Source organism: Syngnathoides biaculeatus, chromosome 6, assembly GCF_019802595.1.
Source record: "Syngnathoides biaculeatus isolate LvHL_M chromosome 6, ASM1980259v1, whole genome shotgun sequence".
NCBI lineage: Eukaryota > Metazoa > Chordata > Actinopteri > Syngnathiformes > Syngnathidae > Syngnathoides > Syngnathoides biaculeatus.
Genome location: NC_084645.1, coordinates 23,533,956 through 23,559,326, shown reverse-complemented (window position 1 = coordinate 23,559,326; position 25,371 = coordinate 23,533,956). Strand labels below are relative to the sequence as shown.

Here is a 25,371-nt window from a genome sequence, read left to right as displayed (position 1 = left end):
GTCAATTAGCTCCAAATTCCCCATCTTGATAAAAAAAAAAAAAAAAAAACCTTTTAAATGTATGACACAAACACGGTGGATTTAATGTGATTTTGGCCAACAAGTCCACTTTCCAGTTTGGCCATATCTGGAGTCCTCTTCCCCCCCCCCCCCCTCCAAAAAAAAAATGGACTTCCCCGCATCCAAAGCAAATAGCTGCAACTTGGACGGCGAGTCTGGCTCGGAGTTCATAACTCAGCGCGCACAAGACTCGGTCGCGTCGGGAGCCAAAATGGAAGGACTCGTGGAATTATGGGCCGCTGTCTGGGCGCACGGACGGGCGCGCTCTCGGAAGGACGGAGGTGAATTACTGCACGATACGCGGCGGCGATTTGAGTATTTCCTCTGGTCCTGGACGGCAGTCTTTGTGGAAAATTGGCACGTCGTCTGCTATTTCCCCCGACGTGTCCCCCTTTGACATTCGCGTATTAAAAAAAAAATTCAATTGATAACGACAATTTAAAACTGTCTACTAAAATCAACAAGTCACGGACGTTAGACGGACTTCCTCTTCACCCGTCTTCTCCTTGGCTTTTGATATTATTTTTTTTTTTTCTGTTTGAACACCCCTGGTTTCCAAGGTGACCCCCCCCCCCCCGCCCTCGCCGCGGGGGTCTGTGGCGTCACTTCACTCGCCGTTAGCTCGCTCGGCAAAACTGGGACACTGGGTTGGGTAAAAGTGACTCCATCATGTCTCCCTCGTTCGCCTTTGAGGATTACACCGCCGCCGCTCGCCCTCCCTCCCTCTTTCTCTCTCTTCTTCCCATCCTTCGGGGGGGGGGGGGGGTGATGATAGCGGAGGGGGACGCAGAGGAGGATGAAGCCGAGCGCTTTCATCTCCTCTGCGCAGACTTATAGCGTCAGGAGGAGCGCGTGGAGTTCACGTTGATGCATTTAATTGGGCTGCCGCGGCTCAGCGGCGCCCCCGGGAATGTTTTCACGATCCGGCCCCGGAAGCCAATTTCGTTTACCCTAAAAAAAAATGTATTTGCCGATAGATTAAAGTGTAAATATACCACAATCGGGAATCCCTAAACACTTGTATAAAATTGAGGTCATCTTTCAAAAGGAACAACGCCAAAGACTCTCCATAAATTCTGCTAACAACCCAGGCTAAACTTAGCTCCCGCCTGAAATCCAAAGCCCCATACAACAGGACTGTCAAAGTCATTTTTCTCGCGGGCCACATTGTGGTTCCGGTTTCCCTCGGAGGGCCGTCATGACTGTGAAACAACACAAATATTTAATCGTCTCATCGTGTTTGGATCATCAATTCATGATCTACTTTTGGAATCAGAAATCCAGGGTAATGTGTTTTTAAACTATTCATGTCATATCTCAACTTTATCATTTATGATATACGACAATTTGAAATTTTTGTACAAATTTTTACAAGAATAACTGAAATTGACACAATAGATTTGGCTTCGCGGGCCACATAAGATCATGTGGCGGGCCGGATCTGGCCCCCGGGCCTTGAGTTTGACACCGGTGCCATACAACGTTTTTTCAAAATGACCTTATTTCCTTATCATTGAAAACAAATCGCTTACGGAAGACCTTGTAATCATCACTCATCAGCGCAAAAACATACGCATGCGGCGAAGAACCGCCGTAACTTCCGCTAACAACGCAAGCTAAATTTAGCTCCTCTTGAAAAGCAAACCGTGACTAGTTGAGAGTTCAGTGGATTAAATCCATTTTTAAGGGGAACAGTAGACGTTATATATCGTTGGCGTCAGGCAACGTGGCCTGAAAAGAAAAAGACATTATTCAAAACAATTTTTCACCTTGTTTGGATTTTCTTGGATCTGATACCAAACATGCTCCTAAACGTATCCTCCTATCCCTATCATTCACAAACCCCATTGATTTCCAGCAATATGTACTTTACGTATATTCATTTTATATTATGTATTTGAGTTTGTGGGGGCACGGTGGCTCAGCTGGAACGCGTAAACCTCACAGTTCTGAGGTCCCGGGTTCAATCCCGACCCCGCCTTTGTGTGGAGTTTGCATGTTCTCCCCGTGCCTGCGTGGCTTTTCTCCGGGCACTCCGGTTTCCTCCCACATCCCAAAAACATGCGACATTAATTGGACACTCGAAATTGCCCCAAGGTGTGATTGCGAGTGCGACTGTTTGTCTCGATCTGCCCTGCAATTTGCTGGCAACCGGTTCAGGGTGTACCCCGCCTCCTGCCCCGTTGAAAGCTGGGAGAGGCTCCAGCTCTGCCCGTGACCCTCGTGAGGATAAGTGGAAAAGAAAATGGATGGATCGATGGATGGATGGTGTTTGAGTTTGTAAATGCAGAATTCACAGGTGAGTTGATTGGACCAGGGTTAGCCTACAATCCAGCTAGCTACTCCTGTTAGCATCAACGTCAGTCTGTTTAGGAAATATAATTGATTGAGCGATGACGATCTAAAACGAGGAAACACTTTGTGTAGTTGAGCTCAAACGTCCGACAAACCCTCACATTCATTCCCAGCAATTGCGCGACGCGGCTCATCATGTGCTCTTTTGTCCGTTTTTTCCATTCATCGATTTGAAGCCGCAAGCGCCGCGAGACTCAACGGGAGCCTCTTTGGTCGAGGAGAACACAAACGTGCAGAAACTTGGCCAAACGTGGCATTGCGCCGAGCGCGTTGACATTTTGAAAATGAAAGTAAAATTGATTTTATTATTTACATTTTGAAAATGAAAGTAAAATAGATTTATTATTTACATTTGACTTATTAAGACGCAGTTGCGTGACTACGTTGTGTAGCTGAGTTTTGATTGTCATTTACACGCCATACCTCCAAGTTTAATACGATAATCCACTTGGCAATAACGGTCCCGCTATCGGAGGCGCGTAAATGGTTTATAAATGGATTATTAACTACTTCATTATTAATTTACAAAAATGTAATGCGTCGCTGTAAGTCATATGATTAGATTTAAATGCGGAAGCAGCTTACCGTACACAATAGTGAGCCAAGACTTAATTTTGTATATACACTATAGAAAGCAGTTTATTACACTTTGTTGTTCAGTCATAGTTTACAAAGCATTATGAAACCAATTTTTCAACCAACTTGTAAAATCTTCATAAGGACGCCACATGCAGGCTGTTAAAGTCCAATAAAGATTTTTGCTGCTTGTTTTAAAAAAAAAAAAAAAATGCTGTTTACTGAGGCCATGAAAAGGTCTATAAAGTGGTTCAAATTAAAATACAATTACAGATTTTTTTTTTGGACTGTGCCATCGTAGTTTTGATAATAAGCGCTGATGATTTCAAATGGAAATGTCCATTATTTAAAGTAAAGAGTCAAAAATGAGGAAGGTTTAGTCAGGAGATTAAATTATTAAATGATTAAATTCGCAGTTCACCACAACAGAGTGGGGGGCTGGTGTTTTTTTTTTTTCCTAGCACATATGAAGATTAAGCAGCTTTGAATTTCAAATGAAAGCCAAAACTGTTCCCTATCTATTCCAGCAGGAGGATTTAGCGTGATTAACATGAGGCCAGCGCGCACACAAAGGCCCCAGGCAAGAGAAACAAAAACGCTCTAATGCACACAAACACCTCAACTTGTACATCGTACTCCAAATTAAAAAAAAAAAAAAAAAAAAAAAAAAAAAAGAAAAATGACAACTAAAAAGGCGACTCCGCGGAGCGCAGACCGAAGCGGTCTACAGTAACATACGGATTCAGTTCTGGTTTTCGGACATGTCGCGTGTACTCCGTAGTTTCAGGTTAGGCTGAGCTGTTCCAAAACTTCATTCGTCTCAATGTGATGTGAGTTAAGTTGAGTTCACAGCGCTTGCATCACAAGTAAAAGCTTGGGGAAAAAAAATAAAAATTGCCCAAATGACAGCTCATATCTTGAAAAACTTGGATGTCATATCACTCAATTATATTTTGAACAAAACACACCACGGACATTACGTTAGATCTATGTTCATATACTGGGTCATTTCCGATTTTTTTGACAATTGATTTTTTTCATATCAATGTGAGCAGTAGAATTGAATTTTTTTTTCTCCCTCAAATCAGACTCAGGGTTTTTTCATATAAAATAAAAAATAAGACTGGGTGGGTCATTGGCCACCAAAAACTGAAGTCGCCATCCGCCATCTTGATACTCCCAAAACAAGCATGCCGACCTGTGCGTTAATCGCCAGTTTTGTGGCTGTGAGAAAACGTTCCACAGGTAAGTTGGAAAGATTTACTTTGACACTGTTAAATTTTGTTTGTGAAGGTTTATTTTATTTTATTTTTTAATTTTCTGATTGGCTTAATTCACTTGAACAAAGTTTTGTTTACGGTTGTTGTTCACTCTCTGCTTGACCTTTATATGCCGACGGTTTTTCGCAAAAAAGGGATGTCAATATTTTCCCAAACTTCATCATTTGATAAGCAAGAAAACACATTTTCTGTGAAATTTTTGCTGAATTTCCCAATACAGAACTCTGCAAGTTGAATTTCATTTTCAAAAGAGAGGCAACAAGTTATGTATTTTCCCATTGCGAGTCCTTATTTCCAAAAATATATTGAACTGATTGACTTGAAATTTAATGTTTTCATGACAAAACATGCTTTGTTTTTTGCTATGTTATGATCATAGTGCTTCACAGCGTATTTAGGTAATAATATGCAAGGTTTGTTGCTAGTCACCGTGTTCCATGTCTTTCCTTTGCACTTTACCTTTTTTTGGCTCACCAAAAATCCTTCATGTAACCAGAACTGAAAAAATGTCATGCTCACATGACCAGTTTTAATTCTAGATGGCAAACTTTGAGGAAAAACCCCGCCAGAATCCAACCTGTAAACCATGTCCTCTACATGTTTTGGGAGTACCAAGATGGCGGCCAACAGGCTTCAACCATTTGACATACCACTCGATGTTTATGCTCTATCCAGTCGTTTTTTGTTTTTTTTTTTTAGATCAGTAATATTGGATATGTATCCAATGCGACTGTAGTCTGCACACTGAGGTTTCACTCGTCCAACCAACGTCACAATTTTTCGACAAATCAGAAAGGCGTGAAGAGCAAATGGCCGACAAAGGAGTAGAAAGCAGTAGCGAAAAGAAAATATCTGAGAACTAGTAAATATGCTGCGTCGGGTTTCCCAAAACCCTTCAAATTGCCACAGAGGCGATCATAATTGAAACATACGTACAGGTATTTACTGCCGTAAACGGGAAAGCAGCATTTCGTTCATATTTGTTTTTGGAATGTGAAGGACTTCAGGAAAAGATTGAATTAAAAAAAAAAGAAATTACCCTGCAGTGTGAACATAGCCCTAAAAACCTCAGAACTGCTTTTAATGTTTACGCCACATCCCTTCCACCCTTCTACATTTCCTTAATTCTCTCCTTCTTTGATGTTTGTTGCCAATGTCGTGAAGCTGAGGCTAACACTTAGCTGAAGGCTAAGCCCTGGGGGTAAAAAAAAAAAAAAAAAGACCAAAAATTTAACCCCCACCACCCCCCCCAAAAAAAAAAAAAAAAAAGACTCGTTTGTTTTCCATAGAGGCTTAAAATAAGTCTCGGGAGGGTTGTTTTCTAGGCCGCGGGGGTTCAACGTTCTCGGGAGAGAGCTGTGGAAACGCCATTCGTAGCGCCGCTCGAACACCACTTGCGCAGATCTGGTTAGCATGAACGGCCCAGATGGCTAATGTTAGTAATCGCATCTGCGTCTGGTGGCGACGCCGCGTTAAGACGCTCAGATTGAATCGGGCCCCTTTGGACCGTCAAGCCACTGCCAATCAAGTCTGTTACGTCCCAACACGACGACGTGCGTACTTCCTTCACTTATTCCAAAACCGAGTTGGCCGCGCAACGGGGAACACGTTGCGTGTAACACAAAACATCGAGGCAATAAGTCCTGGCGTGAGTGACGGCATAGAAATTCTCCCCACCCCTCCGCTCACAAGATCTGAGTACAATTCCATGACTTCCAGCTCAGTTTCGCGGTGAGAGTGACATTTTAGAACCTTTTTTAACGGCCACTTGACTCTCCGGTTACCAGTGCTCCAAATAAAAATGGCGACCATCTTAGCTCTTCCGCGAAATACTCTTTCAACTTCAAATCTTGAATAGGGAAAAATATCAAGCTTATGAAAAAAAAAAATACTGGCATATTGAATCATTTTGATCCTTAACACAGTGTTTTGTTGTACGAGAAGTGGCGGCCTTGAGCACAACTTGACTCTTTTAGCTCGAGTAATGTTTAATCTACATTTAGTGCCTTGGTTTAATCCTTTCATGATCACACAGCAATAAAAATATAGACCATAAGAAGACCCAAAATGGGGGGGGGAGGGGGGATTCCAGTTTAAGAACAAGAATATCCAAGAATCAAAAATCAAAAACAATTTTTGTCCACTGACCAGAATTTAAGCGGCAGTGTATGCGGCAACCGCACGTAAATAATAAACCTTAACCAGGTGTGGCAATAAACTGCTTGAAGCGTTTTTTTAAGTTTAACGCCTACGCTCAAGTGAGTAAAAACGCGAGTTTCATTACTGCGACTATACTTAGAGAGTCCCGCCAAGCAGTCATATTTAATCAGCAATACTTGTGCAGTGGATGAGTGGGAACATACCAAGCTAGGCGCTAGCGTTACCCTGAAATCTGGGGTCGGACTGGGTTTCAAGTTTGTGGTCACGAGAAAGACAAAAACATGGACATGTTGCAGTGAGAATATTTTAGCAAGTAGCAACATTTTCAAAATTGGTGACCTTTGGTGCGCTCCGACATACTGAATCCATTTGGCTTTTGTACAGGCCGGCAACGCGAGTCCGCTGACCAGCTGTCTACGGTTGAAACTGCAAAATGTCCTCGGCTTTCCTGAGAAAGAAAAGCAGGAATGCCCCCGAGAAGGACAGAATGTGAGGACGATAATCCAGCAAACAGATGTTTGGGAGATCATGGAAGAATGCTGGCTTGCCCAGAGGACACGGATTACCGGCGTGGAAGCGCTAACGGGAACTCGGAAGGGCGCATCTGTGACAGCTAGCCGAAACATAGCAACATCGAATGAAGGCTGGGTGAATATTGAGAAACAAATATCACAAAATTAATACAGTTACAAAGATATGTAAAAGGAGGGACCAAAGGAATCATATGTGCCACAAAGAAACTCAAGAAATTCAGATGAACTCATCCAGTATACGCATGAGGTGGTTTTGGTTTCAAGGTATTCTGTGGTTTCAAATAGTCAGAGATTTAAAACCGCCAAAAAAAACTTTCCATCCTATCGATCCTGCGGAATAAGCGATTTACGAGTTAGCTTGTCTAACTGAAAAAAAAAAAAAAAACCTGTAGCATTACTGTTGAAGCAGATAACATGGCTAACTAGCATAACTAACATCATCTTGGCAAAAGATTCAGACTGCAGTTTTTCCGATTTCGCCTACAAAATCGTGGAATATCCAACCCTTTTTGCGTTCATCCACTCACGCAGAAGCAGAAGAACCATAAAATCCAACCATCTATAGTCAATACTCGCAGGTGAGATGGAGCCTCTCCCAGCTGACTTTGAGTGAGAGGCGTTCAACCCGTGTACTTGCAAACACGGAGGAGCAGAGAGAAAAATCTGAAGCGGCACCTGCGAGCTTCATTCAAATCTCTGGTGTGGATTCGTTTCAGTTCCGCCGTTGAAAGACGAGGAAAATGAAAGCCGCTGGCAGACAATGTACTGGCCGCGAGCTGCGCTTGAAGTACGTCTGAAGTACCCTTCTACCGATATACTCACTCTCTGGCCTCTGGACATGTCCAAACCATCGAAGTCTGCTCTCTCGAAACTTGTCTCCAAAACACCCAGCTTTGGCTGTCCCTCTAATGAGCTCATTTCTGATCCTATCCAACCTGCTCACTCCGAGCGAGAACCTCAACATCTTCATTTCTGCCACCTCCAGTTCCACTTCCTGTTCCTTCAGAGCCACCGTCTCTAATCCGTACATCACGGCCGGCCTCGCCGCGATTTTATAAACTTTGCCCGAGCGGAGAACGCAAACACAAGACAATATCTCTTGCTTTTACCGTTAAACTGGCAAGCAGTTGAGGATCTAGTCCGCCTGTCACTTAAAGTTAGCTGGGATAGGCTCCAGCACTCCCTGCAACCCTTGTGAGGATAAGCGGCTTGGAAAATGCACATGGATTTGCAACCCTTCTCTGTGATTGAAGACAGGTGGTCTGGCCACTTCATGAAAAGTTTGAAGCACGTACATATTCGACGGCGACGTTTTAATGCTCAGCCTCAAGTGTGGAAGTTGGGTTCAGCGTGGGTTGATTGGTCATGTCTGGAGAGTGAGGTGCAGATAAGACATTTTTGTATGTTTTCATTTGTTATACAACCATAGTGTCACATTTGTACGAATAATTAGTCAAGGAATAAGCCCAGATCACGGTGCGGGTGCCATAATGGATGGCGTCTGCAAAAGTACTTTCCTTTAGTCTCGGTTGAGCGAGTTCACCTTTTTGCGACACTGCAACTGTACACCAAGCTCAGGATTGATCGCTTCAAGGCGAGGAGCCGTCTTACCGTCTTGGGCTATTTTGGGGCCGTCCACGCTTACTTCAAACCAAAGTCACCAAAATTCTTTAAAAGAGACGTTTAAAGAGAGCAGGGCCCAGGCACTACCTGGAACCATCCATCAAGCCGCAGCAGACGGGTCGTGTCCCTCGGGGTTGGGGGGGGGGTTGCCTTAGTGCACAGAGGACATCTGGATGGGAAGCATCTGGTGGAGGGGGCCGGGCTGGCGGGAGGGGAAGGAGGGTGGGGGGCGTTCTGCCGAAGACCGCAACAACACTGCAAACGGGCCGTCATCTGGATCTGTCCGGCGCTACGCAATTCGGATCCCTGGCGAACAAGCGAGATTCCTTTCTATGTTCCGCACAAAGGCCTTTTCATCATGTTTGTAAACAATAGCTCTGGGGCTACTTCCGGGTCGGGGAAGAGCGACTGAGTCCCGCTGATTTGAGCTGAAATGATGACAAATTCTTTGGTTCTGATGTTCCAAAAGCTGCTCCCCCTCACTATGGATTTCCACCACATTTATTTTTCTCCCAATCAACATACTGTAGCTGTTGAAATGTCAAATTACGGCGAGCGTTCCATCTGCCTTCTTCTTCCTCGACAGACACGTCACACATTCGGACAACTGCAAATCGAGGAACTGGTCATGTTTTCCTCAGTGGCACCGAGTCGGTGAAATAACGTACGTTTTTGCCAGCTGGGAGCAACGCGTGAGGTCACGGTGAAAAAGTCCGTAGCGAGAAGACGCACAAATGGCCGCAGATGCCGCGTGCCTCCCGTCAGGCTTCCCCAGCTGTCTTCCCGCCAGCGCCGCGGCCGCATCCCCGCCGCCGTCGCTCATATCACGTTACCGGACCATCTGCACTTGGTTATTAAAGACTTTGATTTGACAAGGGATGGGACGTCGTTTAGGCCGCGTCACCCGTCTCGGCTTCGTTTAACGCTAAGCAAAGCCCGAGAGGGTGTTGGCAGAGATTCATCTTCACGGAAAACACGCAGCAATCCTCACACGCAGGCACAGTCACGGCAAGTTTACTGCAACATTTCCTCCATGTTTAATGAATGCATATTTATGCTCTTCTAACAATACTAACATTTCAACTCGTCATGTTTTTTTCTTCAGTGTTGCCCAAATAGGTACAATATACCAGTCACTGTGATTTGACGGGCGCGTATGCGCCCGCGCGCCATCGCACTCACAGATCCACACAGTCGAGCACGAAAAATCCCGCGCGTAAAATTTGTTACGGGTAGAAATGCAAAGATATTGAAAGACGTCGCTTATTTTGTATAGTCTTGAACGATGCTCCCACTAAGCTGCGCCACCGCGCAACTGCGCATTTGTCGCACACTCTCAGCGCACGTGGAAACCGATCCAGCCCAGTGAACCACACGTCATTTTTTGTTTTAAACACAGAAGCAAAAGGTTTATAACAACGAGCTGCTGCTCAGCGTACATCTACTTCCTAGTCTACCTGACACCGCCCCCTTCCTCTCTTAAAGGGGTGCACTCATAATTACAAACAGAAAACACACCCGCAACTTTATATCCGCGGGCATGACTGGTGCACCACACCCGTAACTTTATATCTGCGGGCATGACTGACCGCACCCGTAAAAAAAGTTTCTTTCGGCTTGTCCCGTTTGGGGTCGCCACAGCATAACATGTCAGACGAACGCTCCTATTTGGTTTTTACACCGGATGCCCTTCCTGACGCAACCCCCCTTGGGGTGTAGAGGCTCCAGTGAGATATGAACTCATGACCCCTGGTTTACCAAACCAATGCTCTAACCACTGAGCTATGCCCCCCCCCCGCGCTCGTACAAATGTGAGTGACTGATATACTCATTTCCATTGAAGATTGTACCAGAAACGTGTGTCATTACAAACATCCAATAAAGTGGCTGCACAGTTAAACAAAACCATCAGACAGCATTAGTAGATCCCACCGTCACTGACCCCTGCAACGACATTGACGTCTGACCTTCACCGAGTAATCATTTCTCCCAACAGAGCTCGAAGTGGACATTTACACTCATTTGAACGCCTCACTCCGACACGACAATTACGGTAAGAGTCGGAATTAAACACCTGATGCCTCCGGACACATCAGTCACCGCTTCTGAGACGTAAAACAAAGCTAAAACGACCCCTTGTGAGGAGAAGCGGCTTGGATAATGGATGGATGGATGATTATTTTCAAACTGGGCAAAACGGGACATGAAAAGCCAGAGTGTGAATAGTATTTCAGGCTTTTGCTCAGAAAACTGGTGGGAGGGGACACAGTAGCCTCGCGACATATGAGACCGTGGTACTTTCCTGATTCATTAACTCTGGTTCGGAACAGAAGTTAAAAGAAGGAACTGCTCTGACTTCAAATCAAGGGTAAAGAAGGTAAACTGGTGTGTGTTCTATTTGCCAACGGCTGCGTGACTCAACCACAGCGAGCGTCAGGTTATCGTTCTCACCACGTCGCCAGGTAAGTTGATCACCTCTCTTATAATGAACCATTCCGACCTGTCAATCATTCGTACAATAATAGCCAATCAGATAGCCGCATCGTCTTAACACGCCCCTCTTGCCACATTGTCCCACAAGCAAATCTGGGTGTCACTAGCGTGCGCTTGGAAAGGTTAATGTTATGAAGAAAGTGGTCCTCAGAGCGGGCAATTCTGATGAAAGATATCCTGCTAGCTTACAAGGGGCCCGCTTGATTCATTTTCCAAAGCCGAAAACACAGTTGACGAAATGTCTACGATGGATTAAAGCTCACGAAAGATCGCACGTACAACTAAATGTGAAGAATACCAACAAATACAAGGTTGTGTGTTCGAGGGTAAATCTGAGTTTGATCGAATTATTATCAGTGCTTAATACATTGCAGGAGAACAACTTTGACTTTGCTAGCGTATCGCTGATCTACTGAATGAAGTGTGTCATGTTTTATACCGAAGATTCAGGGTTAGTGATACGTAAATGCGCAAAGTCATGCAAGAAAAATGTCTATTTTCCTATTTGTATCACATGGGAATCTTAAGACAGGGCACTGGCTTCCGTTACGAGCCAAGTCAAATGAATACTCACTTCTAAAGACTACAATGATATTACTCGTGATCTTCCCAAGTACAAAGTACTCACCCTGCTTTACATGCGCAGTACGACTCCACTATTTTATCCCGTTGGATTTCAATAAGAACTTTGTGAGGCGTCAAATATTTTTGCATCGATATGCAACGTTTCGCCGGAACTCTGACATTGCGTCCTGCTCCGTCCAAAACCTTAATTCCGTGTACATATCCTTGCGTGAAATAGTTGAGACCTCTTTGTAGAACTCTCTTGGACAAGTCTGACCCATTTGGCAAAAAAAAAAAAAAAACATACCCCAATACTATCTGGAATCCGCGATAGAGAATCCAGTTCAAACCTGTTCTGTTCAGTCGCCATTTTGTAAGCTTGTGGGAGATGGCAACTGTTGCTAAGGGGGCGGAGCTGAAGATCGCCAGTCGGAAAGGTCCATTTAATTGACTCTACATTTAAAAATGTCACATTTCTTGTAAAATTGCAAGCTTGTGGCTGACCACGAGGGACTGAAATAATGAAATAAAACTTCAATAATTGTACCTACTATGTAATATCATCGTCCCCTGTCGCTATGACCATTTTGTCTCCATTCCTGCGTTGTACCGTGACTGAACAGACTCACATTTGACTATTTTCTGACAAGAGCCAAAAGCCGTCGTCCGCGTTCACGTTTTCCAGATGACGCCGCGTACGAGCTAACCGGACCCGGACTGCGAGTCAACACGCGCAGCTGCACGCGGACAACACATCCACGCACACACACACACATCCTGACAGGATGCCGCATGCCGGACGAATGCGTGGTTGCCATGGAGAATTACAAAAATAATAATAATAATAATAAAAAAAAGAAGACGGCGAAGAAGAAGGAGGAGGTCCTGAGTTCACTGGGTCATGTCTGTCCAGCTGCAAAATGATACAAATCTAAATCGTTTAGAGGTGATGCCGCCTCGTGAAACATTCCTCAATGAAATTTCATAATCCATAATCCATATCTGATTTTTTAATACGGGGAGTATGAGGCAACATTTCGTGATCTCACTCCCCCGACCCAATCAATGCAGAGATTGGGCAAACTCGGTTTCTAGGTCATATCACATGAAGCCTCCGCATGAATATCATATGCGCTAAATATAGGACGCGGGACGTTTCTAATCCCTTGCATGCCTCCGCGCACGAGGGCCGACATTCTGAGGCCCGAAACGAAAAAACCTGCCGCCTTCTCTCTTCAGATTTCATCAGGCCTTTGTCACTTCCGCGTCTAATTTGGAACATATGAGCGCAGCGCGGCACCCGGGGATGAGAGCGAGGCAGCTGCACGGCGGAGGACTTGCCGGGAAATCCCGAATGAATTCAGTCCGACGGCCGAAGCACAGAAGACAGACGGTCCGTCATCCGAAGAGAAAGATGCACTTTGGAGGCGGTTTATGACCGTGTAGAGAATCTCAATCGCGACTGACAACTCATTTCCTCAAACGCAAACCACTGTACTAGAAATTTCTCGAAAATAATGCGCAATTTTTTTTCCCCCAAAAAATATTTTCAAAAAGTTAATAGAGCAGGCAGCACGGTGGTGGATCAGCTGGTAAAGCGCTGGCCTCACTGTTCTGGGGTCCCGGGTTCGATTCCGGACCCGCCTGTGTGGAGTTTGCATGTTCTCCCCGCGCCTGCGTCGGGTTTTCTCCGGACACTCCTCTTTCCTCGCACATCCCAAAAACATGCAACATTAATTGGATACTCCAAATTGCCCATAGGTGTGATTGTGAGTGCAGCTGTTTGTCCCTATGTGCCCTGCGATTGGTTGGCAACCAGTTCAGGGTGTACCTCGCCTCCTGCCCCTTGACAGCTGGGATAGGCTCCAGCACTCCCTGTGACACTCGTGAGGATAAGCGGTGAAGAAAATGGATGGATAGATGGACTACAGCAACTACCCAGCTATCTTAGGGGGTTCCACAGGGTTCAACTTTAGGACCCCTGCTTTTTTCTTTGTATTTACTGTTCCTGGGATCCACCCAGTCCACTAAAGAAGAAAGATGTCTTCTCCTTAAAACCACTTTAACCCCGAACGACCTTGAACTTTTTAAACCTTTTAAATTAAAAGAGCGCATTGTATTTAGGTGTGGATGAAAAATTTAAAAAAAAAAAAAATCACATTGTATAGTTGTATACAGGTACATAGAGTGGTTAAAAAAAAAGATATACATATACATTTCAATATTACACATTTATATAAATTACGGTAATGTGCACCACCAACCTGAACTCTGACCTCCTCGCGGTGTTGTTGCATTTTACGATCGTTAGCGTCACATATTTGTTGCTACTGCACCAAAGAGAAACGACAGCCCGTGAGTTTGTTTTAACTTAAACAAAGACAAAAAAAATGTCGACTACATGGGCTGGTTGTGCAGCAACTTTTGAAAGAAATGTGACCTCACTCTGGCCGATGACACGCCAAACCGGAAGCAGAACCACATGAGCTAACTGCTAACAGCTAACTAACAAAACTACGTAGTACGATCGTAACGGGGACATTTGTAAACAAAACGGGATAGCGCACCCAATTCAAATACTCGCTTTTTAAAGTGCCCATTACGCTCATTTCTACGTAGTTTGAGCTCTCGTCTTGATAGCGAGCCGACGCTATAAAGAGCTGCGACAGATTGTAGCCTAACGGGGGCAAGAAGCTGCGCTGGTAGCACGGTGGAGCTTCCCCTCAAAGCGCTAACAACAATGAGGAATAAAGGGAACCAAAACTCTCGGGATTCAAAAACTGTCTCCTGACAAACGCCATGGATGGCACGGAGGATGAAATGCTGTGGGAGCAAGATGGGATCACTGTTCATGAATGCAGGAGGCACCAGAACTGGACCAGGTCCTCAATGATGAGTTTGACAGTGACCAAAGACCAAAGATAGCTGCGATGGATATTTTTCAGTTTGGAGATGAGTCGGATCCTTGGCCACGGACGTGTATTGTCGTGGGTAAACTTCACTATGCACAAATATTTAATCCAAAAAAATGTTTCACTTAAACAGTGTTAAATAGTTTATTTATTTAAGACGGTAAATCTGTCATCAACAGTATTAATAAAATGTTATGCCGTCGTTGAGCATTTATTTTAGGTGATTTTGGGATTCTGTTCTGACCAGGACAAGCGTAACCTGCGGCCTGTCCCGACGTTATATTCCGGCCACGTCGGCACGTGCACAAAGAATATTATTAAAGATGACTTTTTTGTAAAACAATACAACAAATACAAACCGAGCAAAATAGAAATTGATCATTCGTAATATTTTGAGCATACGGATAGCAGCAAATTAGTGGTGCGCGTTGTACATTGGTAGAAGGCTTTTCCTGTTTTTTAGGTCACCTTTGGGGGTGCGCATTATACTCGAGATATGACGGTAACCAAAATAAAAATGGGACCTTTTTGGGTCTTTTTTTTTGCAAATAATCGCTCGAATATAAATGAGAACAGTTTGCCTTCTGCGTTCAAATGTGGTCAATTAAATGTCAGAAATCGATACGACTGGTCTGTCCCCACGTGGACTGTCATACGACCGCATTGCAAACCAATTAAAAGGATCGAAAGCAGCTCGAAAGCAACTTTATTAACTCTCGTTAACACTTCGCTGTCTGAGCCGGGTTGTGGAACAGCACCTTTTTTTTTTTTTTTTTTTTTTAATGTCGCCTCAAGATTGAAAGCCCCAAAGAGGTCATTTATTTTGTGCGGTGCAATAGGAAGTGGTCAGGCGCAGAGGTAAGTTTATGAGAGGATTCATTTCCGCTAACACACGACTTATTGAGGGTAGGACCGCCACTTGACCTACTTCCTGTATTTATGGAGTATGTCAAAGTCACACGGCTACGGAAAAGCAACCTAGTCATGAACTAAGTCACTCCTTGTAACTTGCACAAAGAGTCCGTCAAGGTACCGCCCCCCGTCGCAGGTACCGCAGTCGCGTCAGTAGCGACACACGTAAACGTCGAGCTAACATTGGCTCTTTGCCGCTTACCTCCAGCACCGGCCCCGCCCCCAGGATGATCTGCTCCACCCCGCTGGCGAAGCCCTTCTGGCTGAGGGCGGTCAGGTGGTGGATGAGGAAGTTGGTGCTCTGCGTCTTCCCGGAGCCGCTCTCGCCCGAGATGACGATGCACTGGTTCCTGCGCCGCTGCAGCATGGCGTGGTAGGCCACGTCGGCCACGGCGTAGATGTGAGGCTCCAGCTTGCCCAGGGCGTGGTTGTCGTACAGTTTGACGTACTTGGGGTTGTATATGGGCAGGAACTGGAAGGGGTTGACCACGATGAGGATACTCCCGATGTAGGTGTAGATCTTCTCCTGGCGGAAACGCGCCCGCAGGCTCTCCAAAAGGGCGCGCTCGGTCAGTTCCGGGAGAGCGCAGAGATCCGTCGGGGGGTCGCTCTCGGCCGGTTGGGGGAGAAAACCCCGCTCCACCATGCGCCGGCGCTCCTCGGTCACCCGCAGCCACATCTGCAGGCTGCCGCCGTAGTGGATGGACCCGTCCAGGTTCTTTTCCCGTAGGAGGAAGCGGTAGTCGTCGCCGCTGCCCAGGCCGCCGCGGTTCTCCAGAGCGTTTCTGGGCCACAGCATCATGCGCTGCACGGGGCAGTCGCCCGGGTTGAGGATCCACTCCTCGCCGCCGAACTCCTTGACCTCGGCCAGAACGTAGCACTTGGTGCGGTCCAGGCGCAGCCGCTCGAGGAGGTACTCGATGGCCTCGGCCGCCGTGGTGTTCTTGCGGGCGGGGACGGGGCAGTAGATGGTCCCTTCCGCCAGGGTGCCCGGGTACACTCGCAGGGTGAACTCCTGGTCCTCCAGGCGCCGCCGCATGCTACCGCTGGCGGCGGCCATGTTGGCGCTGCTGGCGTAGCTGCAGCTGCCATCTTGTAAGCTCATGGTGGCACAGCCGCTCCCATCGGCGCAGCGCTCTCTCCGGGCCCGCTGGGAGGAACTCAGGACATCCCAACCTGGAGGGAGAAAAAACATGTGTTTGAAATGTCACCCACAGATTTTTTAGTTATTTGCTCAAATTTGTGTTCAATTTATTTTCAATTTTTTTCCATGTTCCCTTTTTTTTTTTTTTTTTAAATGTTTTCCCATCTATTTGGGGGGGCTAATCACAAAAACGCTAGGTAGCTTACAGTATTCCAAAATTTCGGTGGGGAGCAGTTTTTTTTTTTTTTCCTGGGGGGGGTATAACTATTTTTTTTTTTTTTTGAAAAAAGAATGGATGTCAATTATCCACGTTTTTTTTTTTTTTTTTTTTCGCTATTCGCGATCCAACCCGGTCCCTATCACCCGCCAGTAGCGAGATTCGACTGTATATTTCATTTACTTTGGGTGGGTTAGGGTTATTATATAGAAAAATACTGCAACACTGAAGTTAGATACCGGTACAGCGAACCAAATGAATACATTAATTAATCCTACGTCTGAAATATAGAGAAATGCAATTCTTCGCTTGTATTCATTTTGTAAAATAGACTCGGTGTGAAAAAAATGTAACAATAATGCAATTGTTTTGGCCATCACACTGCCCTAAAACTCAAAATTGAGGCCATTCGTGGCAGCACGAGTCATCAGTTGACTTTGCCCATCAGACTTTGTCGTCAGGAGTCGATCGTTTGACCCTCAGACGAGGTTCAAATCCCTTCAAACGTGAACAGCAGCTATTCGCTAGCCTTGCTGCGAGGCTAACTCGAGCTCATTGGTTTGGTTAAACCGGGGGTCGTGAGTTCATATCTCACGGGGGCCTCTACTCCCCAAGAGGGGTTGCGTCTGGAAGGGCATCCGGCGTAAAAAAAAAGTGCCAAACAAATATGAGAGTTCACCTGAGATGTCACGCTGTGGCCACCCCTAACGGGAAAAGCCGCAAGAAACTTACTAAGTCTTTGCTGCGAGGCTAACTTTTTGTCGCTTCGGGAGGCCGATAGCACGGCTAACGGCTAACTAGCGACTTCCTGCAGTGGAAGCAGCGGGGTGCGCCCACCGGGACGCAACTGGGATTCCAACAAACGCATCTTAAAATTCTTCTTCTTTTCCTTTGGGCTTGTCCCTTTAGCGGTCTCCACAGCGTGTCATCTTTTTCCATCTTAGCGCATCTCATGCATCTTCCTCTTGAACACCAACTGCCCTCATGTCTTCCCTCACCACATCCATCAACCTTCTCTTTGGTCTTCCTCTCGCTCTCTTCCCTGGTAGCTCCATCCTTACCACACTCCTACCAATTTCTTCACTCTCTCGCCTCTGAACACGTCCAAACCATCCAAGTCTCCTCTCTCGAACCTTCTCTCCAAGTCATCCAACTTTGGCTGTACCTCTGATGAGCTCATTTCTAAGTTTCTAGAGAGACATCTTGAAGTAATTCAGCAAAACAATGACTAGCCTGCGAGCTAACATCAGCTGGAACGGACACTATTTCTGAAAACAGCATAAAGGTTTGCACGATTAATCCGAGCAAATAAAAGGTCAATTAATTAGCCAGTCATGTTACTGGTGTCCGCATTTTAATCACGTCTGTTTTTGAGACATCGGTTTCAACGTAAATTACAGCTGGCTTTCCATCTCCTTTAGAAGCAATTCACCTCATCTGACATCTTTTTCAACGTATCTGGGAAGAAGGCCGAGATCGTCATTCAAGCCACTTGGCCCGTTTTCTCAATCCCTGCCTGGGTCAAATGACATGGAGGCGTTTGTTCAATGACGTTGCAATCGGAGCTACTGCCACCCGGAAGTACGTGTGACGTCGTGGCGAAAAAATCCGCAGCCTGAACGCGCCACGACCGCGTCTCCTGTCCGCCGTCACACGATGACCACCCCTCGATAGATTTTCTGTTAGGATAATGAGCGGCACTTCTTCGGTGGATGGATGCGACGCAAAAAGCCTGAAACTTGAGGGATACATAGTGAACGAACAAATTGCTTTATGTACAATATTAACAGCATATTACTGCCATATAACAACTGAGTGTGTGAGAGAGAGCGAGAGAGAGAGATCATGTGACAGTCCATAGGCCAGTCATGCCAAGCGCCAAGATTAACAGCTGCCACCTTCCGCACAAAAGTGGCTGTAATGAGCTAAACAATGGATGAATTCACCACTCGCTTCCTTGTCTATAGTGGCCATCGCGCTCTCTCGCTCACTCGTTCTCTCTCTCACACACACATACTTTAAATAGACAAAGGTTAATTGATGCTAACGTGGACGGCGGCTAATCTGACGACAATAGACCAACCGCAACAGTGTGCGCCATCTCCGACGGCAACGTGTGCGTGTCAGAGCATTGATCAGGAACCAAAACCCGTCGCCGCAAGAATTCGTTGCAATCTCGAAAAATGTTCGCAGGCCTCCAAATAATTTCCCCCTTCGCGTTTCAAGTTCCTGTTATGATTTGAAGCTTCCTCTCGAGTGTCTGCTGCTTTCGATAGTTTGGAGTTGCAGGGTGAAACTGAAGTTCCGTATATAAAAGTATGGCAGGGCCCTGACTTTGCAGATTTGCACTTTATGAAAATACACAGTAACAACTGCATTATTACACAGAATGTGACGAATTAAACGATTTGTACAGCATGCCGCCTTGACTTCAACTTCTCAAACCGATGAGTTCTTTCCAGTCTGCGGCCGAGCACGACTGACCAACGGCCAATCACGACGACGGACGGAACGGAATACTCATTCTTGACATTTTTCAAATGAAAACTCTGCGCTCTCAACCTCGCGTTATTACGTTTTGAACATTATATCTGCTTCATTAAGTTGCAATCGGTGATCCACCCCCACCCCCCCCCCCAGTTCCGCCCACCACGCATCGAGGGAAACAGACAGCCGGGTGTGCGTCTCCAACAAAGAGGGCGACTGTGGCCCACGACCAACCGAGACCCGGTTCCAAAACGAGATAGAGAGCGCGACTGAGGGCCGCCAACAACTCGCACTTTATGTTCAAGCGAGAGGAAGAAAATGGAAGGATAACGAGTGCGCCCGAGGAACCCACAAGGTCTTCATTCAGTTCAAATGTCAGCCTTGTAAGTCGATCGCGCGGAAACGTTGCAGTCGTGCGAGAGTGCCGACTGCCCCAAAATTTACAGCAAGTTTGTTAAACCCACATACACCCGATCCATTGCACGTTCAAATGGTCGTCGAACTGGATTTCTCCAACCAAAAAATAAACTTTCATCTAATCGAGGGGTGCTCAATGCGTCGATTGCGATCGGCAGACTTGGTCGATCGCGGGACGCCGTGCCAAAAGATGTCAGCCAATGTTCTCGCTAAACTGCGCAATTGTGCACCGCTGATGCAGTCTCTCCGCAGATATTCTGCGTTGCGCGCCAAAAAATAATAATAATCCAATGCAAAGTGAAAGTATAACATACAGCTATTCCGTTTGTGGCACTTTGCAATGTGATTCAATGAGTGAGGGATGACAGGTTGTTACATCCAATGGCACAATTCACATACGTACTGTAAAAAACGAAAAGAAGAAGCCACTGCTTTCTTTTAGGCAGCACACGGAACTCTCTCTTTTTACTAGTTTACCTTACACCCCGGTCGTAAAGACATACACTCATAATTACAAATGTCACAGTACTTACGCAGCCCATCAATGTGTTTCATAACCAACGCCGCTTTAGTTAGCGACACAGTCTGGGCAACGTAGAGCCAAAAACGAGCTAGACGTGCCGCTTATGTTTACTTTCCATATTAATGGAGGAAGTTAAAAAAAGAAATGCTGTCGTTTTAAGATGCCGTGACTGTCGGAGTATGTGAATAATCGAAGAAAAAGCGGTTAAACTGGATGAGATTTTCTCTTTTACGAGTGGGAAAGTTCTGGTCTGAAGCCGAAGTCGAAAGTGCAGGATGAGATGGTGTGTCATTTTTTAAAATTCCACCTTGGCACAGCCTGATCCGGGATGAAAGCACAGACAATACAGTGCACAAAAAGCTAATTTTGTATATTAAATATAGGCGGCAACATAACATTAACCTTAAAATGGTTTGGGAGCATCATCATCACTCCCCGTTGTCGGTAGCTGGCAAGAGGCTGGCTGTTTGAAAAGTAGATCTTGGGGTAAAAAAAAATAAAAATCTAATCAATTGATGGGATGATGGGGAGAAAAAACAATTGTCAAAATATTCGCGAGCTTGGTACTGTATTGAATAGTAATAATAGCGGAGAGCGAGCCAACGAAAAAAGTGCAGATGCCCTCTATGAAAAAGGATATTACAGATTACCAGTCGATAAAGCTAAATCCCTACTTTGAGTAATGGTTTATTTTTAGGGGGGCGGGGGGTCAAGTCTCACTGTATTGACGGTAACTCTTCCTAAAGTCCACTGCATCGACCATCAGTGGATTAATTTTGAGGCTTTTTCATAGATTTCCAGCATTCCTTTTAGTAATGCGACTGACTTGTCTCTTGCTATTAGAGAAACATGCGAACAGCCCAAAGAAAATGTGCTCCACGTAAAAACATTCAAAATATGTCATTGAGGAGTCTCAAGTTCGGATTCCTCTGACGAGCTCGCGTCGTCGTCTTTGCCTCGTATCGACATTTGACTGAGTGTAACCGGATTAAAGTTTGAAGAGGTCCCGAAAGGCCTCGTTCGAGTCTGAGCCCAATTACGCAGATCACAGCGGCTTTTCTGTTCGCTTGAAACGCCCCCCCCCCCCCCTCCCCAAAAATAAAAAAAAAGGAGTTGCAAATAAACTGTGTAACGCGAGGAATCCATTTGAGAAACAAAAAGGATTTGCCTCCGGCGCAAATCACGAGGAGTGGATCCTTTACACTGGAAGTTGATTTGAAAAACAAACCAGTTCGGCTCTGAACGGTTCTCATCCGCCTCGTCCCCCTTCGCCCTCCCTCATTCTTGCTCGCTCGGTTCTCACCAGTGTAACAGCAATAAACACCAAACCTCAGCATTCCTTAACACGCACAAACACACACACACACACAAATGTAAACATACACGCACTGCCCTACAAATCTTTTACACACAGGAAGTGCGTTTTCCTGCCGCGAGCCCAAACTCAAGACTGGTACTGTAAATTCAAACGGGGGGCTATCATTGCAGGATTTATGCCTTGGCGCACAAAACACACACGTAAAGTGAAGAAAATAAGTATTTGAACACCCTGCTACACAGCAAGTTCTCCCACTCGGATATCATGGAGGGGTCTGAGATTTTCATCGTAGGTGCAGGTCCGCTGTGAGAGAGATCATCTAAAGAAAATCCAGAAATCACAATGTATCATTTTTTTAATGATTAATTTGTGAGGTACAGCTGCAAATACGTATTTGAACACCCGTCTATCAGCTAGAATTCTGACCCTCAAAGATCCGTTAGTCCGCCTTTAAAAGTCCACCTCCACTCCTGAATCAGACGCAACCCGCGTGAGGTCGTTAGCTGCTGTTGCTAATGATCATTTGGATGAAAACAGAGGAGTCATGGGAGAAGGTTTTGTGGTCAGATGAGACCAAAATAGAGCTTTTTGGTCAGAATTCCACGAACCGTGTTTGGAGGAAGACAAATGATGAGTTCCATCCCAAGAACACCGTCCCTACTGTGAAGCACGGGGGGGAGATAGCATCACGTTTTGGAGGTATTTTTCTGCACATTGGACAGGACGACTCCACCGTATTAAGGAGAGGATGACCATGGCCATGTTTTGTGAGATTTTGGGGAACAACCTCTTGCCCTCAGTCAGAGCATTGAAGATGGGTCGTGGCTGGGTCTTTCAACACGACAATGACCCGAAGCACACTGCCACGAAAACCAGGGAGTGGCTCCGTAAGAAGCGTATCAAGGTTCTCCAGACCTAAACCCAATAGAAAATCTTTGGAGGGAGCTGAAACTCCGTGTTCCTCAACGACAGCCCAGAAACCTGTCTGGTTCTAGAGAAGATCTGTGTGGAGGACTGGGCAAAAATCCCTCCTGCAGTGTGTGCAAACCTGGTGAACAACAACAGGAAATGTTTGAACTCTGTAATTGCAAAACAAAGGGTACTGCACCAAATATTAACATTGTTTTTTTTCAGGTGTTCAAATACTTATTTGCAGCTGTATCACACAAATAAATGGTCTGGATTGTTCTTTTTCCTCTCAGAGCGGACATGCTCCCCCCACGATGAAAATTTCAGACCCCTCCGTGATTTCCAAGTGGGAGAACTTGCGATATAGCAGGGTGTTCAAATACTTATTTTCTTCACTGTACACACATGCTCAATACTAGAAAGGTGTGAAACTGAAACTGAAATGACGTCACGTTGTGTAGCACGTCTAACTGTCGCACAACTACACAAAACACTCCGGCATGACGGCACATAAATATCATTTCGAACGTGTTCGAGGAAATTGCGCAAAATAAAGCACAAAAAGGGCTTGAATAAACTTGTAATAAACAACACAAGAACACCAAAAGTAACACAACCGTGCATAGTACACCACCAGTGTAGCCCTGATGTTTATGAACACGTAAGTATGTGTGCGTCTGTGCGCGTGTGGCCCATTTAGAGTACATAAAGTACACAAAAAAAGGATTGGCACATGTACACACGGTTGGAGGTTAAATGTGAGTGAGTGTGTGTGTGTGTGTGTGTGTGTCTAAATTCCAACGGCAAGTGAGTCCACGCAGACACAAACATTCACTCCGAGACAGACTGCAGAGTCATTCGTGGCAGCGCTCTTGTATTTCCCATCATGCACTGCTCGGTTAAGACGTCACAGCCCAAAAATATTTCCCTAAAGCGCACACACACACAAATATGAGTATATACATTTATCGCATCCTGTCGCGTATGCGATTGCGCACTGTGGTGCCGCTGACGCCGCGCGTCCCCTTTTGGGATGACATCATCCCTTAATTGGGAGTTATCGATCGAAGACCCCGATGCAGGCCGTTAAAATGGGCCACTGAGGGAGCATCTGTTTCCATGGCTACGGCCCTGCACTCGATTTAAATCAATTTGAAGTGCCGCATTTAAAAAGGGATGAGGTATCTTTTTTTCCCCCCCTTTATATAAACACACATTTTTATATCAACACATATTTTATATTTATACTAAATTCTCTCTCTCTCTCTCTCTCTCTCTCTGTATGTATGTGTGCGTGTGTGTGTGTATAAACATACCATATATATTACAATTTCTTTCAACTGTTATCTTGTTTTTTTATGCATTAGAATTATATTTGGGATTAATTTTTGTACAATTCAATTTTTCTACCTTTTTAAGAGACTTCAATTATTACATTCATGTCATTTTTATCATATTAATTATTATTTTATATATTTTTATTTATTAGTATTTATGTGCTACATTATTATTTTGAGTATTTTGTTTTTTGGGATTTATTTTTGTACAATTCAATTTTTCTACCTTTTTAAGAGGCTTCAATTATTACATTCATGTCATTTTAAGATATTATTTATTACTTTATATTTTTATTTATTATTATTTATGTTATATTATTATTTTTTATTATTTTTTTGTTGTTGTTGCTTTTTTTAAAGACTTATTTCCTTTATTTTGAATTTTCTGGTGTTTGTATATGAAGATTATATTCGATCTAACATTAATATATCAAGTTCATCACTATTATATATTGAAATAATTCATTTGATCGATTTTCTTAGCCGCTTATCCTCACAAGGGTCGCGGGGAGTGCTGGAGCCTATCCCAGCTGTCGACAGGGAGGAGGCGGTACACCCTGAACTGGTTTCCAGCCAATCGGAGGGCGCATAGAGACGAACAGCCGCACTCACAATCACACCTAGGGGCAATTTTTCTACGTTAGCGACACTCGTAACCGTTGGATGCAAAATCATAATGCATTTGCCTTGTGTGTTAGCGTGCAAATTGATTTTAACCAGTCTCAAACGCCAAAGATGTAACATGCTAATGAGTCTGTTTTTAGCAGTTTTTATATTCATTTTGCTATTATTATGCATGTCAACATTTTAGCTAGTCTCAACAGCCTCAGATGTAAAATCCTAATGAGTCTCTCATTCCATTTTTTTTGTACACAGGCTCTTTATGTGTTAAAATGCCACCTTTTAGCATTTCAGCAAGTATTATTCGACTTAGATGTGATAGCATAATGAGTCTAACCTAGCGGTTTTTGTACTCAGGTTGCTATTTTCCATGTATTAGCATACCAACTGTTAGCATTTTACCCCGTCTGCTTCCCATTTTAAATTAGTACTCAACCACAAGGTATTAATGTTGATTAATGTAATTAATATTACAGGTGGATGCCGTTCGTTAGCACGCTAAATGTTAGCCTTATATGACTTTCCGATCTCCCCTCAGTGAAACCGCCGACTTCATCTCGGACAGCTGTGGTGACATCTTTCGCTTCTATTTTCTCTTATATTATAAATTGTTTTACAAGATGACTCGGCTTGCTGAGTCACACATGACATCGGTTCGGTGCACCCAAGTCATTCGCCGAGAGGCCAGAGGAGTCCGCAAGCCCGCGTTTGGCTGCGTTGTTGTCTGAGCCGCCGCGGTCCAGCGCGCTCGCGAGACAAAATAAGAACGCGACGGAGCAACATAGACCAAGGAGACACAACACGGGCCGACACTGCATTCAAGACCACAGGACGTGTTTGGTTCCTGGGAAAAACCCAACTTGATATGACCTCGCTACTGCGGTGGCACAAAGTCATTTTTGGACAGTGTCATTTTTTTTTTCTCACCGT

At 45.0% G+C, this 25,371-nt stretch overlaps 1 protein-coding gene across 12 annotated transcripts in view; it reads right to left on the bottom strand.

Annotated features, from left to right (window-relative positions):
* Positions 1 to 25,371, bottom strand: part of LOC133502492 (unconventional myosin-IXAa-like) — a 122,661-nt gene that overhangs the window by 76,859 nt on the left and 20,431 nt on the right. For 10 of the 12 annotated variants that reach the window (XM_061823341.1, XM_061823339.1, XM_061823340.1 and 7 more), the window contains one exon: positions 15,671 to 16,644. In XM_061823341.1, coding sequence (XP_061679325.1) covers positions 15,671 to 16,573 — 903 coding nt within the window. In that variant the 5' untranslated portion in view covers positions 16,574 to 16,644. Of the gene's footprint in view, positions 1 to 15,670; positions 16,645 to 18,877; positions 18,898 to 25,371 lie in introns of those variants that run through there. The other 2 variants (XM_061823345.1, XM_061823346.1) reach the window with 1 other exon arrangement.